Source organism: Cetorhinus maximus, chromosome 29 (genome assembly GCF_964194155.1).
Source record: "Cetorhinus maximus chromosome 29, sCetMax3.hap1.1, whole genome shotgun sequence".
Classification (NCBI taxonomy): Eukaryota; Metazoa; Chordata; class Chondrichthyes; order Lamniformes; family Cetorhinidae; genus Cetorhinus; species Cetorhinus maximus.
This window is the reverse complement of record NC_135907.1, coordinates 11,515,658-11,533,071: the sequence shown is the minus strand read 5'-3', so window position 1 is coordinate 11,533,071 and position 17,414 is coordinate 11,515,658. Positions and strand designations below refer to the sequence as shown.

General features: G+C 45.0%; 1 protein-coding gene across 1 annotated transcript in view; it reads left to right on the top strand.

The window, feature by feature from the left end:
* LOC144669328 (glutamate receptor ionotropic, NMDA 2B-like) overlaps positions 1–17,414 on the top strand; it is a 264,087-nt gene that overhangs the window by 199,304 nt on the left and 47,369 nt on the right. Inside the window, exons 6-10 of the mRNA XM_078531691.1 lie at positions 1,323–1,476; positions 2,836–2,961; positions 5,372–5,601; positions 8,100–8,260; positions 10,885–11,072. Of these exons, the coding sequence (XP_078387817.1) occupies positions 1,323–1,476; positions 2,836–2,961; positions 5,372–5,601; positions 8,100–8,260; positions 10,885–11,072 (859 nt within the window). The remainder of the gene's footprint in view (positions 1–1,322; positions 1,477–2,835; positions 2,962–5,371; positions 5,602–8,099; positions 8,261–10,884; positions 11,073–17,414) is intronic.

Here is a 17,414-nt window from a genome sequence, read left to right as displayed (position 1 = left end):
GGGCCACATGGCTTGTTTTTAATGCTGTGCTTTCATATGATATGCAATAACTCACTTGTACCGTATGGACTATGGCAATCCTGGACACATTATTTAATGACACATTTTGTGACTGGATAGAAAAGAAAAACTGTGTTTATATAGTGATATGTCACATCTCTTAGAAACATCTCAACACGTTTCACGCGTAATGAGTTGTCAGGTCACCCATTAGCGCAGCAGCTGTAAGCCAATGGAGTGCCTTGGAATATTCCCTTGCTGCCCATAGCCTGGTGGTGATATATTAATGAGGCTAGGCCCCCCCCACTTAATGACCGCGCCTCCATAGCATTATCGGACGCTCAGTCTGTGCCCCATTTCATACGGCTGCCTGAGAACTGTGCAGTGGTGGTAAAGGGATGGAGGCGGGGAAGGGTGTGGTGCTGAGGAGTGGCGGGATGGTGGGGGCAGTTGGGGGCTTTTGAAATTTTGAATTGACCCCCCCCCCCCCACCCCAGCATCAGTTTTCTGGGGAGAGAGAGTTCCAGAGATTTCCACTACCCTTTGTGTGAATAAGTGCTTCTTGACATCACACCTGAACCGCCTAGCTCTAATTTTAACTTAATGCCACATTTGAGTAAAAAGCTTTTCTCCGTAAACCCCTATCAATTCCCTTAGTGAACTTGCAAATAGTAGAGATGCATGTAAGGGGAAGTTAAACAAGATTAAGAGGGGAAAGGGAATAGAGGGGCAGATTTAGAAGAGGAAAGATGGGAGGAGGCTCAAGTGGAGCATAAACACCAGCATGGGCTGGTTGGGCCAAATGGCCTGTTTCTGTGTCATTTATTCTATGTAATCCCTATGCAAAGAGCTCAATTCAATCACCCCTTAGTCTTCTACACTCAAGGGAGTATACAAACTTAGTGCAATCTATCCACATTATTTATCCTAATGATATTGGGTTATACCAATTCATTGTTTACTGGGAATAGATTGTTCTGTGCTGTAACAATTCTGTGATTCTGTGATATATATTGTTGTATTATCTGTTAATACCTGTAAAGAGCTAGGAACTAATTATCTGGGAACTAATTGTTAAGCATAAGCGTTCCAGGGAGCCACAGTTCACGGCTGCACAAGAGACTGAGGAGCTGTGTAACAGAACCAGTTCAAACCAGTCCTTCTGCATGGCAAGGTGAAGATAAAGTGTTCTGATCTTTCCCAGCTTAAAGTGTGATTAATACCAACATCAGGGAACCAAAAGACAACTTGAACACATAGCAGATTGTAGTAGTGACATAACTAATGTTCACCTTTCTAAAAGTACTTGTTTCTGTTGCCAGGTGGTACGGAAGCAGGCACAGATGGCTGTGGGCTCACTGACTATTAATGAAGAAAGATCGGAGGTGGTGGACTTCTCGGTCCCTTTTATAGAGACTGGGATCAGTGTTATGGTGTCACGGAGCAATGGAACTGTGTCACCCTCTGCATTTCTGGGTAACTGATGATTGGCTTCAGTCTGTTGGTTAAAGTTCAATGATCCTCCATTTTGTTTGCGTGGTTAAAGGTCATACTAGCTTGAGTTACCTCAGTTAGAGGCTTGGTTAAATGGAGCATTTCTCTTTAACACTAATCAATCATGGTAATTTCACTTCATAACTGTCTTGTCTTTACCTGATCATCCTCAGAAGCTACAAACATTTCAGAGGAAGTAATGCTTTCTGAGTCAGGTGGTCCTGAGTTTAAGTCCCACTTCAGTACTTGAGCACAAAAATCAAGGCTGGCACTCAAGTGCAGTACTGAGGGAGTGGTACTGCACTGTAGGAGGTGCCTTCTTTTGGATGAGATATTAAAACAAGGCCCCATCTGCCCTCTCAGGCGGCGATGAAAGATCCCGTGACATTATTTTCAAGAACAGCAGGAGAGTCCACAGTGTCCTTGCCAACATTTATGCTTCAATCAACATTGCAAAAACAGATTATCTAGTCATTATCACATTGCTGTTTGTGGGAGCTTGTAAATTAGCTGGCAAATTTCCTACATTACAACAGTGATTACACTTCAGAAGTATAATTGGCTGTAAAGCACTTTGAGGCATCTGATGGTCATGAAAAGCCCTATATAAATGCAATCCTTCCTTCCTTCCTTTCCTTCCCTCTTTATATTTAGCATTCATCATTTGTTGTTCAAAAGGTGTTGTCACAATGTTGACCTGGTGGCCTGACTGTCCGCCAGTCACAGAAAGGAATACTTATCCTCTGCCTTGCCCTCTCTCCAATTACTGTTTCCTTGCCTGTTCCCAAAACGACCAGCAAGACCTAGATCAGGGCCAGCACCAATCATATTCTGAGCATCATGTTTGCTGAGTAAGGCACCTTCCATATTAGGGGCGGGCTTTCACAATGGGACCCCATTCTATAAAGGGTTTTGGTGGAACGACTCCATTCTATAATGAGAGCTTGGTTGAAGGGCTCCTTTCCACAAAGGAGGTCTGGATGAAAGACTCCATTCCATTATGAGAGTTTGGCTGAAGGGCCCCTTCCCATAATGAGATGCGTAACGAATGCTGGCCATGCTAGCGACGTCTGTACCCTGAGAATGAGTTCAAGAAAATGCTCGGACTTCTCTCACCTCGACCTAACTGCACTTCACCCCAGCAAAAAGTCTCAACGTTCTCCCTTAGGTTACAACCCACATTTGTATGGTAAAAAGTGTACAACGGTGCTGATTGGGTGCTCATTTTCTCGACGACACTCCCTGTTGAACTTGCTGTGTTGGCACCGTTTTGGAGGGTAGGGGGTTAATGTGTGAGTATTGAGCTTATGGATTCTAACACTTTGATTTTCGATGCCACAGAGCCATTCAGTGCAGATGTCTGGGTGATGATGTTTGTCATGCTCCTGATTGTCTCGGCTGTTGCAGTTTTCGTCTTTGAGTACTTCAGCCCTGTGGGATACAACCGGTGCCTGGCTGATGGAAGAGGTAAACTACTGCAATTTGTGCCAATGATCTCTTACCCACCCTCTTATTCTATATATAAAGCATCTTGACCCTTACTCAATTACAGAGTGCCAAAAAGCAATTGCACTTGCTGCCTCACTTTTACAGATTTTACCTGAAGCTAGGGTTATGACTGTTGAAACCTATTACTCTCCAAATCTGTCTATTGAACTTCACAAATTCCAACCTGTAATTACTCTTGTAGATCTATTATTCCATACATAATCCACCCAAACCCTTTGATTAAATTCCACCCTGTAACTCACCTGAGTTTCTGCTATTCTCTATATAGCACCACCTGAACCCTTAGATTACATCCCAGTCTGTAACTCACTCCTGAGTTTATGTTTTCTTTAATTCACTTACGGGATGTGTGCATCGCTGGCTGGGGCAGCATTTATTTGCCATCTCCAATTGCCCTTGAGAAGGTGGTGGTAAGCCGCCTTCTTGAACCACTACAGTCCATTTGGTGTAGTTACACCCAGTGCTGTTAGGGAGGGAGTTCCAGGATTTTGACCCAGCGACGGTGAAGGAACGGTGATATATTTCCAAGTCAGGATGGTGAGTGGCTTGGAGGGGAACTTGCAGGTGGTGGCGTTCTGACCATGTTATTCTACGTATAATCCACCCAAACCTCCAATTACATTCCAGCCTTTAATTCACTCTTGAGAACCTCTTGTTACAGTTGAGATGTTTATAACATTAGTATGTTTTGGACTTTTTCTTTAAATTTAGAGTAAATGAAGGGTGTCGTGTGACCTGTTCTGAAGTCTGCCTGACAGTAAGTCTTGGTGGTTTGCTTGTTAGAGATCAAAGGAAGGCTTAGATTATTTAACTGGGAAGAAGATGTAAGGTATTTACGCTTGATGACAATGGCAGCTTGAGTCTGAGTCTCCCAAAATCCCAGAAAGGTGTCGAAGGTAGCAGGTTGCAAATAGTTGTGCTGCAAACTGCCCATTTACCTCTAAAATGAAAGGGAGTTGGGATCAAAGATAACTAATCAGCATTTCTACGTGGATGCAAGGTGGGTTGCAGATTTCGGGTTACTATTAGATCAGCCATGATCTTATTAAATGGCGGAGCAGTCTCGAGGGGCTGAATGGCCTACTCTTGCTCCTTGTTCATATGTTCGTAATGTGTTTCAGGTTGCGATGGGGAAGAGGGCAGGGGTAGCCATTTTTGACATCAGGTTCCAGGTCTCCTGACAAATCAATGAATGTAACAGACAAACAGCATTTCTATATGGTCAGCAAAGAGAAAAGGCTGATTGGCCAGCCGGCTGCAGTGGGGAGGGTCTCGAGTCGAAGAGATGCATCCTGCGGCCTTCTTAGGATTCCGAACGATTTGGCCCCTGGCGTGGTTGGGGAAAGAAGGAACATTGGAACAGGCTTTACTACTGGCGGTGGATTTAAGAAACTTTCCAAAAACTGAGGAAAGTGCTTGGAGACGGCCACTCAAAGTTACAACTCAGCCAGTTGGGGATACAGGAGCCCATTGGAAGCTAGGAGCAGTTGTGTATTGTTTGCTGTAAGGAGTGTAATTCAATGGAGAATGCGATGTGTGACAAATATAAAAGGGGAACATTCAGCAGTTTAAAGTATAAGCTGCCTTTAAAAAGAAAATAGGATTTAGTCAATAGTGTTTTTTAGTCATTTGTTACAGTAACATTTTTAAAACATGAAATCTTGTCATCCCTTTCGGCTATTAACGGGAAGGTCGAATTCTTTTGTAAGCATAATGGGTCTCTACAGGGATTATGACACTGTTGTTCCAGCCTGTACCACACTTTTGGTTATCTGTTATTCTATATATAATCCACCCAACCCCTTGATTACATTCCAGCCCCAACTCAATCCTGGGTATCTGCTATTCTTTATATAATCAACCCGAACCCCTGGGTTATATTCCAGGCTGTAACTGACTTGTGTCTGCCTCCTCTCATGCAGCTCACTCCTGGTTATCTGTTATTCTATTTACAAACACCCTCAGCTTCTTGGTTAAATTTAGGTCTGTAACACACTCCCAGGCACCTTTCCCCTCATGAACCCAGGGCCATTGAGGTACTTGGAGCACCCTAACTGGCCGGCCGTTCGTCAAAATCTAGTCCCTGGCCTGCCAACTGGTTTCAGCTTAGCGGATGAACGATGATTCCCCTTAATGCAAGCACATACTCCTGGCCACTGCTGCAATACGTGTTGGATGAGGGTCTGATCAGGCTTGGATTGAATTGTACATCAACAATGTGATACTGGGCGAGGAGCCAAAATGGCTTCTAACATTAATGAACCTGTACCCTTGTGAGACCGTCGGGTGGGTGGGGTGAGGCTCAGGCAGATAAAAAGCTCTTACCGCAGCCTTGAAACCATTTTACTTCCCTCTACCTTGTGCGCAGAACCGGGAGGGCCTTCTTTCACCATTGGGAAAGCCATCTGGCTGCTCTGGGGCCTTGTTTTCAATAACTCGGTGCCAGTCCAGAACCCGAAGGGAACGACGAGCAAGATTATGGTGTCAGTCTGGGCCTTCTTCGCTGTGATCTTCCTGGCCAGTTACACAGCCAACCTCGCTGCATTCATGATCCAAGAGGAATATGTGGACCAAGTATCAGGCCTCAGTGATAAGAAGGTAAGGTTCCAGCCAGCCCCAACCATGACCATATGCGTTAGAATGGCTGAGTGAACATTTCATATGGTATTGCTGATTCTACATTGGAAAACTAGTCTTCCTTCAGAATTCTACCTGATAAATTGATTATTATTTGCACATGATAATTATCATCATATGGCATTCATTTTTTAATGTGATTTTGGTACATGGACTTGGTCCAATTCAATCACCTTCTGTGCAATTGATTTTCAGTGTGGAGATGGTGGCCTCGTGGTCATGCCACTGGACTAATAATTCAGAGACTTGGGCTAATGCTTTGATGGCACTGGTTCAAATCTTATCATAGCAGCTCTTGGAATTTAAATTCAATTAGTGAAATCTGGAATTGAAGCTACTGTTGTCATAAAAACCCATCTGGTTCACTAATGCACTTTAGGGAAGGAAATCTGCCACCTTTACCTGGTCTGACCTACATGTGTATCCAGGGCCACAGTAATGTGGTTGACTCTTAACTGTTCTTCGATAATGGCCGAGCAAGCTACTCAGTTCAAGAGCAATTCGGGATGGCAACAAATGCTGGCCTCGTCAGTGACACTCACATCCCATGAAAGAATAAAGAAGCAGAGATAAGGAATGTGGACAGGAACTATCAGAGTTTGGGCAATGGGCTGGCTGGCTGTGTGCCCTTGTGAGTGAAACACAAGAGTGAGTGGGGAAGGCACCATTGGAATAATTGCAACTGAACTTGCAGTGTTAGAAACCCACGAGATTGGGATGAACGCTGGTTTTACACCAGGCTCCATATTACTCTCTAGTAACTTTGACAGATGGGTTAAGTTCAGATTCCTTCCCATGTGCTTATTTTATTTCTTCTGCTGGCATTCTGTCTTCCTGGCAAGGCTGGCATTGGGCGCACATCCCTATTTTCCCTGAGAAGGCCGAGGTGGGCCTTCTTTGTGAACTGCTGCAGCTTTGTTATTCTTTGCTCACTGAACTAATGGTTTCTGCCGAAGAAACTTCTCAATTTTAAAATTTGCATGCTTGTTTTCGAGTCGCTCCTGGGCCTCACCCATCCTTATCTCTCTCATCTCCTCCAACTTCCCAAGATATCTATTATGCTCCTACTTTGAGATCTTGTGCATCCAGACTTTAGTTGCTCCAACATTGGTGGCCATGCCTTTAGCTACCTGGACCCTAAGCTCTGGAATTTCCTCCTTAAACCTCTCTGCCTCTCTTCCTTTCTTTCCTCCTTTTAAGAGGCTTCTTCAAACCCATCTCTTTGACCAAGCTTTTGGTAATTGGCCCTAATATTTTAGGTGTAAAACTTTGTTGAATAATGCTCTTGTGAAGTGCCTTAGGACATTTTGTGATGTTAAAGATGCTACTAAAATACGTGTTATTGGGCAGAAGAGTCATATTGGGCTCAAAACATTGGAGAGAATTTCCCCCCTGTTGGGTTGGGGGGGTTGTGCAGGGACGGGCACGGACAGGTGCGGACCCAATTGATTGGGCCCGAGCCGCCATTTTACATGGGCGGACCAATTAAGGCCCGCCCAGAGTGACGTGCACCCGGAAGCGCTGTGTGGGCGTGGAGGTGTTCCCTGAGTCGGGTGTGCGTGCGCGCGAAAGAGCGCAGAAATCTTCCTGAGGCACAGAGCTGCCTCAGGGAGATAAGTTTTAAGTTTTAAAAATTTTAATAAAGAAAAAAAAAATTTAAGACATTTCCCCTCATGTGACAGTGTCACATGAGCTGGGACATGTCAATGAACTTTAACAAAAACATTTATTTAATTTATAAACCCTTCATGAAATCTCATCCCTTCCCGTGGATGAGGTTTCATGAAAAATGTGAAGGCCGCCTGGGCTCTTCGCCTGCCCGCCAACCTTAAGGTTGGACGGGCAGCTTTCTCAATAGGGTCAATTAGTTAATTAATGGCCTTAACAGGCCTTTGACAGTTCAGTGGGCGCGCAGCCAAACTGAAAATCTAAATGACACGCGGTGACATCAGGACACACGCCCAACGTCACCCCAAGTTATTTTACGTCTCGGCGAGTGGGCCCCGCCCCTGCTCGTTGAGCCGAAGATTCAGCCCATGAACTCTGTTTCTCTCTCCACAGAGGTTGCCAGACCCGCTGAGTTTTTCCAGCACTCCCTCTTTTTATTTCACTTCTCTGGCTTTTCAGGTCACTTCAGGAAGCAGTTAAGAGCCAACCATGCCAGTGTGGGACTGGAGCCACGTATAGGGCAGACCAGTTACAGATAGAAGCTTAAAGATATGAGTAAATGAATTGGATTTTTGTGACAATTTGCCAGCCTCATGGTTACACTTAAAGATACTGGTTTCTTATTTAAACTGTGCAGGTAGAATATTCGTCCAGGCCTATGGATTACGAATCAAATCACATGACCATACACTGATGTAACCTGTGTGCGTGTGTGTGTGAGACACCATGTGTGCGTTTTACGAATATCCCTGACTCTCGGCCAGTGTCAGTTTGCCTTTTTCTCTCCGCAGTTTCAAAGACCAAATGATTTTTCTCCTCCTTTCCGGTTTGGGACCGTTCCCAATGGAAGCACAGAGAGAAACATCCGGAACAATTACTTTGAAATGCACAGCTACATGACTAAGTACAACCAGAAGTCGGTGCTGGATGCATTAATAAGCCTGAAGGCAGGGTAAGAATCCTGTGCAATTGAATTCCTGATGGGACTTTTCGGTGGGGTCAGTGCTACGTCACAAGCCGCTCCGACATGTGCTGAGTTTTGTCCTGGGAAGAGCATCATCATTACAAAACTGTCGGTTCCTTTGTGTTATATTCTTATCCCACAGGAAAATCCTAAGCTGGTTGGATAAATATAACAGGCTTTTCCAACCAACTGGAATTTAATTTTCTGTTTGTGCTGCTTGTTCTGTTTGCAGTTAAAGTGTTCTCACAAATGGACAGTTAAAGGGGGCATTATGATCACTTGGGTACAGATTTTAATCCAGTTCTCCTATCCAGACCTGAGAGGCAGTCCAACAGCAGCAAGGCTTGTCCTTGATATCAGAGAGAAGAGCTATAATGGTCAATTTAGTGTGAGCTCCTGGACCCTGAGTCTACAGGATCATGGGTTCAAGCCCCACTTCAGAGATTTGAGTCCATAACTTCAATGGTTTAGCACTAATTTTAAGGTTATACCTTTCTTTTTCAGCCGGCGCAGACATGATGGGCTGAATGGCCTCTTTCTGTGCCTTAACTTTTCTTTGGTTCTATACCCACTTTGCCCTAGCAGAGGAAATAGTTTCTCCCTATCGAGCTCCTTTATCGTTTTAAACACCTTGATTAGTTGACCCCTCCTAAACGCAGGGGAATTACCAGCCACGTTTATGCAACTGGGCCTCGTAATTTAACCCTTTAAGCCCAGGTAATGCTGAAAACAATTAGAAATAAGAGGAGTGACTGAAGCCTGTAATGTGTTCAAGCTGAACAAAATGGCCAAGAGCCTCGCAGGTATGGATTTGAATTTGAGTTTTAAAGAGCAATGTGCACCTTATACAAAATATGCTTCTTTTCATTCATTTGAGGAATATGGGCACCACTGGCATTTATTGCTTATCTCTAATTGCCCTTGAGGCAGTGGTGGTTAACAGTGGTTTTCTAGGCCGTTTCAAAGGCATGTATAGTACAGACCAAGTAAGGATGACAGCTTTCCTTCCCTAAAGGACATGAGTGAAACCAGTTGGGTTTTCACCATAGCCTCATACTCACCATTACTGACTATCAACGTTTTATTTAACTGAACTTAAATTCCCCAACTGGTACAGTGGGATTTGAAGTCACATCTCCAGATTGTTAGTCCAGGATCCTGGATTATCAGGCTAGTAACATAGCTACTATGCTACCATAGCTATTACTAGCTGTGTCACTGTCTGCACATCATGCCCCACGGTGTAGGTTTGACTTGATGAGTAACCCTTTGGCCTTGTTAAGAAGATCGAGAGTGTAGGCCTCACTTTAGCACTTGAACCCACAGTTGATGGTTTTCAATCTTTTCTATAAAGGGGCTTCCTCCCCTTCTCCCCCTCCCCTTCTCCCCCTCCCCTTCTCCCCCTCCCCTCCTCCCCCTCCCCTCCCCTCCTCCCCCTCCCCCTCCCCCTCCCCTCCCCGACCCCGACCTTATATATTAGTACACACACAGGGGTCACATCCACCTGTTGGCTCTGACTCCTGGAGGCTCTGACTATCTGAAACAGAAGCCCAACCCTGAAGGTGCTGGAGACCTGAAATAAAATCAGAGAGTGCTGGAAGGACTCAGCCGGTCTGGCAGCGCCTGTGGAGAGATAAACAGGGCTAACGTTTCGAGGCCAATGTGACTCTTCTTCGGAACCCAGTTGCGACTCATGTTGGACTCGAAACGCCCCGGCTCTGTTTCCCTCTCCAAAGCTGCTGCTGAGGTTCCCATCACTTTCTGTTTTTATTTCTGACTATCTGAACCTCCTCAAAGGTCTTGCCGAAGGAAACCCAGTGTATGGCTGCAGCAAACATGTTTTATTCGTCTACCACAACAGGAATGGTGACTGGGATTTTCTGGCCCCATTGTGGTGGGACCCGGCACAGGAGACCCGGTGGCCCAACCATTGACTATCGATGGGACCAGGAAACCCCGTCCGATGTGTTCATAAGTTAAAAAAAAAACCACAGAAACCTGACCTCAGGAAGTCCGAGGGCTCTCCTTGTAGGCCCCATTTTGAATATAAAAGCGAAATACTGCGGATGCTGGAAACCTGAAACAAAAACAAAAATAGCTGGAAAAACTCAGCAGGCCTGACAGCATCTGCGGAGAGGAATACAGTTGATGTCAACTGTGTTCCTCTCCGCAGATGCTGTCAGACCTGCTGAGTTTTACCAGCTATTTTTGTTTTGGTTCCCATTTTGAATATGCCTGATCTAGGCTGCATTGTCAGTGGCGCTACCCTTCGGGGCAGGCTCCAAACTGAGGTATCACTTCTTGCTGCGAGGCTAAGACCCTGAGGCAGTGAAGGAGCTCTCCTGGTGTCTTGGCCAACGTTGCTTCCTCCGCAAGCACCACCAGAAGCAGCTGAAACTGATCATTTGCCTCCTTGCCATTTGTGGGATGCTGCTGTGCGCAGAAGGAGCGCTGTTTTTGGCCACACCACAAACTCATCCCCTGCTGGAGGGCTTTGTGATCTCTCTGAGGAGAGGTCCGGTTAAAAATTGCAGAATCTCTTTCTTTCTGATGTTCAGGGTGGTTATGGTCAACAGGAACTTGAACTCTGACCCCTGTCATTCACCCTGCAGGAAATTGGATGCTTTTATTTATGATGCAGCTGTGCTGAACTACATGGCTGGGAGAGACGAAGGCTGCAAACTTGTGACGATCGGCAGTGGCAAGGTATTCGCAACCACTGGCTATGGAATCGCCATCCAGAAGAGCAGCGGCTGGAAACGCCCAGTGGACCTTGCCATCCTGCAGTTATTTGGGGACGGTAAGAGAGAATTTAACCCGTTGCCATCCTATCATCTGTGTAATGACCAGGCTAGGGATCTGCGGTGAGCAGAATGAGATTGAGTGAGGCAGCAATGCAGTTGATGTGGGGAATGGGAGGTGAGAAACTGGGATAGATCAGAGGTCTTTACCAATGGAGCCTAGGGTGCACTCTCTACCCCTATCCTGGTGGCAGTTCTTGTGATATCAGTAAATATGCATTATCATCCCTAATGAATGTGTTAACATGGAATGATATCAGTGATGAATGTGTTTACACTGAGTGATATCAATGATGAATGTGCGAACGGTGTGCGAGATCATTACCGAATGTGTTAACGTGAGGTCTCAGTAATGAATATGTAACACAGTATGATATCAATAATGCATGTATCATCACTGTGTGATACCAGTGCTGAAGGTGTTAATGTGTGATATCAGCAATGGATATGTTAATGACGTGGGATACACGGATGAATGTGTTAATGCTGTGCGATGTCAGTAATGCATGTGTTGTTGATAGCTTTAAGTAGTTTACTGATGCTGTGTGATGTCAGCAAATAATGTGTTAATGCTGTGATATCAGTGATGAATATGTTAACAATGTGAGACATCAGCAATGAAATTGATAAAACTGTGTGATATTAGTAATAAGTGTAATAATACAGTTTGATGTCATGAATGCGTTTTAATGAAAGTAGTAAGTGATATCAATAATGAACATTTTGACATGGCATGATATCAGAACCTGTTGATGCTGCGTCCTCTGTAATGAATGTGTTAGCACTGTGGGTTATCTGTAGCGAATATGTTAACGTTGTATGATATTGGTAATGTATGTGTTAACACTGTATAATTTCAGTATTGACTGTGTTAACACTCCATGAGATCATTAATGGATATGTTGGTACAAAAGTGAGATTGTTATATTTAGGGACTGTTCATTGACATTATTGATGTCACTTGCTACTTTCATTAAAACGCATTCATTTTATCAAACTGTATCATTACACTTATTACTAATATCACACAGTTTTATCAATTTCATTACTGATGTTTCACATTGTTGACATATCCATCACTGATATCACAGCATTTAGGAATAACACAATTTAGGAAGATGAAAAAATGAAAGGGGTCATGTGATCTGCTCTGAAGTCTGCCTAACGACAAGCTTGGGTGACGTGACCGTCACAGATTAAAGGGAGACTTGGGTTCTTTGCTGGAAAGACAGTGTAAGGTGTTCACAATTGGAAACAATAGCAGCAGCATTTGTGTTTACAGTGGTTAGGCTGCTAGTCTCCAAAGTCCCAGGAAGCTGTTGAGAATGTCGGGTTGTAAACAGTTATGGTTTAAACTGTTAATTCCAAGATAAAGGAGAGCTGGGGTCTCATGGAGACCTAATCAGTATTTCTACCTGGATACAGGGTCTATGTGATTCACGTTGCCATGGAGGTGGGCTTTGAGAGGGGAAGGATTTCTAAGATATCCCTGATACTCACAGGCACAGGCAGTCTGCCAGGATCTGGGAGAGAGGGAGCAGCTAGAGGCAGAAAGTTTCTGTGGTTCGTCATGCAGGAATGGGGCTGGGAGTTTTCACTCCAGTTGAAAAGACCAAAGTCATGAGGATTTGAAACGAAACTGGAAGATTTGTCTAGCTTGCACTAGAGGGAGAATCACCAGGAAAATCGCTCATCATAAAAAAAAAACAGTTCTGGGGTTATAAGTTTCCAGGCTGGAAAAGGAAAGGAACAGAAGTAAATCCTTGGGAGCTAAGAATCACTTTGGACTGGCTCTAGAAAAATCGAATGATTACTTAAGGGGCAGTGTAAAGTATACTTCTGAAGTTCATTTTTCGGCTGTGTTAAAACTAAAGGGGAATGTTGTGTTCTATAATTTAACTTATGAGTTGCCTACAACAATAGTGTTTAGTCTATGGTGCTTTTAGTTCTGCTTGTTACAGTAAAAGCCTTAAAATGTGAAATCCTGTGGTGTCATCCTTCCATTTATCAATTGGAAGTTTTAAAAGTTATTGGTCTTGAAGGGAATTGTAACAAATTGGGGGACTATGCAGGATTTCAAATACACAGGCTAAGGTAGTGCGCTGGGTTTGGCTAGAACTTAAACGGCTTTTGCTGAAAAGTTAAAATGGCTACATATATTACTGAAGCTTTCCTCAAAAGAGAGGACTTGTCGTTGAGCACTTTGCAACAATTTACAAAGGTTAATTTGAAGACACAACAGCAGGAAAGTTGCAAATAGACTTAAAATTAGGTGCTAAGAAGTCAGAAATAGTTGAGGTGTTGGCTCAGCGTTTGAACCTTGGGGAAGGAAAATGTAATCCAGATAAGACACAGGTTGAGTTAGCCAGGATTCAGTTGCAAATGAAGCAACTTGAAACGTAAAAAGAAATTCAAATTTAAGCACTTATGATGTCAGCAGCATCCTAGGGGTCACCATTGACCAGAAATTGAACTAGACCAGCCATATAAATAATGTAGCTACAAGACCAGACCAGAGCCTGGAAATCCTGTGGCAAGTAACTCACCTCCTGGCTCTTCAAAGTCTGACAACCATCTACAAAGCTCAAGTCAGGAGTGTAATGGAATACTCTGCACTTGCCTGGATAAGTGTGGCTCCAACAACAGTCAAGAAACTCAATAGTATCCAGAGAAATGCAGCCAGCTTGATTGGCACCCCATCCACCACCTTAAACATTTATTCCCTCCCGTGTTGGTGCATAATGGCAGCAGTGTGTGCCATCTACAAGATGCACTGCAGCAACTCACCAAGGCTCCTTTGCCAGCACCTTCCAAACCCGTGACCTCTACCACTTAGAAGGATAAGGGCAGCAGACGCATGGGAACACCACCCACTGCAAGTGCCACAATGAGCGAGAGCTCAGGAGAGGGAAGGTGAGAGGGGGAAGCAATGAGAGGGTTGGGAAAGGGACAACAAGCAGGATGGAATGAATGAGGTGGCGAGAGTGGTGGAGATTGGAAGAAAGGGAACGAGAGAGTCGGGAGAGGGAAGTGGAGAGTGGAAGGGAGCGAGAAGGGTGGTGGCAGGAAGCAACGAGCAGGAGGTAAGTAGAGAAAGTGGTGAGTAGAAAGAGGATTTTTGGGCCTGTTAGGTTCAAGGCAGCCAATAATTTTTTAATGTAAAAATTACAGGTCAGGACACAACTCCCCCTTATGACATGCTTTCTTGTGGAAAAGTGACCTTGGTTGCACACTGTGATGAATCTGCTAATGCACTGTGTGATATCAGTGATGAATGTTATAATATGGGGTATCAGTAATTAACATGTTAACACCCTCAAATCAGTAATCAGCTAAGTTCTATGATTCAGTAATGAACTTTTTAACACTGTGTAATGTCTGTAGTGAACATGTTAGCACTGTGATATCGGTGATGAAGGTGACAATGCTATGTAATATCAGAAATGGAAATGTTGGCCAGAATTTTCCAGCCCCTCATGCCGACAGAACCTTCCGGTCCCGCCGATGTGAATGGAGATGTCAATGGCTCACCAGCCCCGCTGCTGGCGGGGGTCTAGAAAATTCCGGTCGTTAGCACTGTCTGATGTCAGTAATTAAGGTGTTAATGCAACGTAATATCAGTAATGGATGTGATAGTGCTGTGTGCTTTCAGTAATAAATATATTCAACCCGTGTAATATCAACATGAATATATTAAGTTTCCACGACAACAGAATGTGTCAATAGAGATCAAATCTCTTCAGTCCTGCCACACCCATTCATGAATAGTGGAAGACAATTAAACAACTAACCAGAGGAGGAGACTCTGCAAGTGTCTCCATCCTCAATGAAGGGGCAAAAGACGAGGCTGAAGCATTTGCAATCATCTTCAGCCAGAGTGCTGAGTGGATGATCCATCTTGACCTTCTCCGGAGGTCCCCAGCATCACAGGTGCCAGCCTTCAGCCAATTTGATTCACTCCACATGTTATCAAGCAACGACTGAAGGCACTGGATACAGCAAAGGCTATGGACCCTGACCACATCCCGGCAATAGTACTGAAGACCTCTGCTCCAGAACTAGCCGCGCTGCTCCAGTACAGCTATAGCATCCACCTGACAATGTAGAAAATTGCTCAGGTATGTCCTGCTATCGAAAAGCAGAACAAATCCAATCCGGCCATTTGCCACCCCACCCCTCTTCTTCGTTATCATCAAAGTGATGGAAGGTATTGTCAACAGTGCTATCAAGCGGCATTTGCACAGCAATAACCTGCTCACTGATGCTCCATTTCTCGGTGGCTGACTTCAAATGTGGACAGAAGAACTGACCCCAAGAGGGGCGATGAGAGTTACTGCCCTTGACATCAAGGCAGGATTTGACCGAGTGTGGTATCAAGGAGCTGTAGTAAAGCTCCTCCACGATTGATGCACCATGGCAGCAGTATGCACTATATACTAGATGGCACAACAGCAGCTCACTAAGGCTTCTTTGACAGCGCCTTCCAAACCCATGACTTCTATCACCGAGAAGGACAAGGCAAACAGACAAATGGAAATGCGACTACCTGCAAGCTCCCCTCCAAGCCACACACCTTCCTGACTTGGAACTATATCGCTGTTCCTCCACTATTACTGGATCAAATTCCTGGAACTGCCACCTAACAGCACTGTAGGTGTATCTTCACTAGATGGACTGTGATGGTTTAAGAAGGCCACTCATCACCACCTTCTGCAGGGCAGTTAGGGATGGGCAACAAATATTGACCTTGCCAGTGATGGCCATATCCCATGAAAGAATAAAAAAAAGTTTGATATCACATATTAACATGCGAACAAACGAATTAGGAGCCAGACAATCTACAGCCAGAAGTGCCGAGTGGATGATTCATCTCAGCCTCCTCCTTGGAAGACAATTAAACAACTAACCAGAGGAGGAGACTCTACAAGTGTCTCCATCCTCAATGAAGGGGCAAAAGACGAGGCTGAAGCATTTGCAACCATCTTCAGCCAGAGTGCTGAGTGGATGATCCATCTTGACCTTCTCCGGAGGTCCCCAGCATCACAGGTGTCAGTCTTCAGCCAATTCGATTCACTCCATGTGATATCAAGAAACAGTTGAAGGCACTGGATAATGCAAAGGCTATGGGCCCTGACAGTATTCCAGCAATAAAGTGGCACTTGCTCAGCAATAACCTGCTCACTGACGCCCAGTTTGGGTTCTGCCAGGGCCACTCAGCTCTTGACTTCATTACAGCCTTGGTTCAAACATGGACAAAAGAGGTGGGAGTGACTGCCCTTGACATCAAGGCAGCATTTAACAGAGTGTAGCATCAGGGAGCCCTAGCAAAACTGAAGTCAATGGGAATCAGGGGGAAAACTCTCTGCTGGTTGGAGTCATACCGAGCACAAAGCAAGATGGTTGGGGTTGCTGGATGTCAGTCATCTCAGCTCCAGGACATCACTACAGGAGTTCCTCAGGGTAGTGTCCTAGGCCCAACCATCTTCAGCTGCTTCATCAATGACCTTCCTTCCATCATAAGGTCAGAAGTGGGGATGTTCGCTGATGATTGCACAATGCTCAGCTCCATATGCGATTCCTCAGGTACTGAAGCAGTCCATGTTCAAATGCAGCAAGACCTGGACAATATCCAGGCTTGGATTGACAAGTGGCAAGTAACATTTACGCCACACAAGTGCCAGGCAATGACCATCTCCAACAAGAGAGAATCTAACCATCACCCCTTGACATTCAATGGCATTACCATCACTCAAACCCCACTATCCTAGGGGTTACCATTGACCAGAAACTGAACTGGACTAGCCATATAAATATTCTGGCTACAAGAGAAGGTCAGAGGCTAGGGATCTTACGACGAATAACTCATCTCCTTACTCCCCAAAGCCTGTCCACCATCTACAAGGCACAAGTCAGGAGTGTGATGGAATATTCCTCACTTGCCTGGATGAGTGCAGCTCCCACACAGCTTGACACTGTTGAGGACAAGTTGCCGATTAGATGATTCATCTCGGCCTCCTCTGGAAATCCCCAGCATCACAGCCCACTTGATTGGCACCTCATCCACAAATGTTCACTCCCTCCACCACCGACGCACAGTGGCAGCAGTGTGTACCATCTACAAGATGCACTGCAGGAATTCACCAAGGCTCCTTAGACAGCACCTTCCAAACCCATGACCGCTACCATCTAGAAGGACAAAGGCACCAGATAATTGGGAACAGCACCACCTGGAAGTTTCCCTCCAAGTCACTCACCATCCTGACCTGGAAATATAGCGCCATTCCTTTCCTGTCGCTGGGTGAAATCCTGGAACTCCCTCCCTAGCAGCACTGTTGATGTGC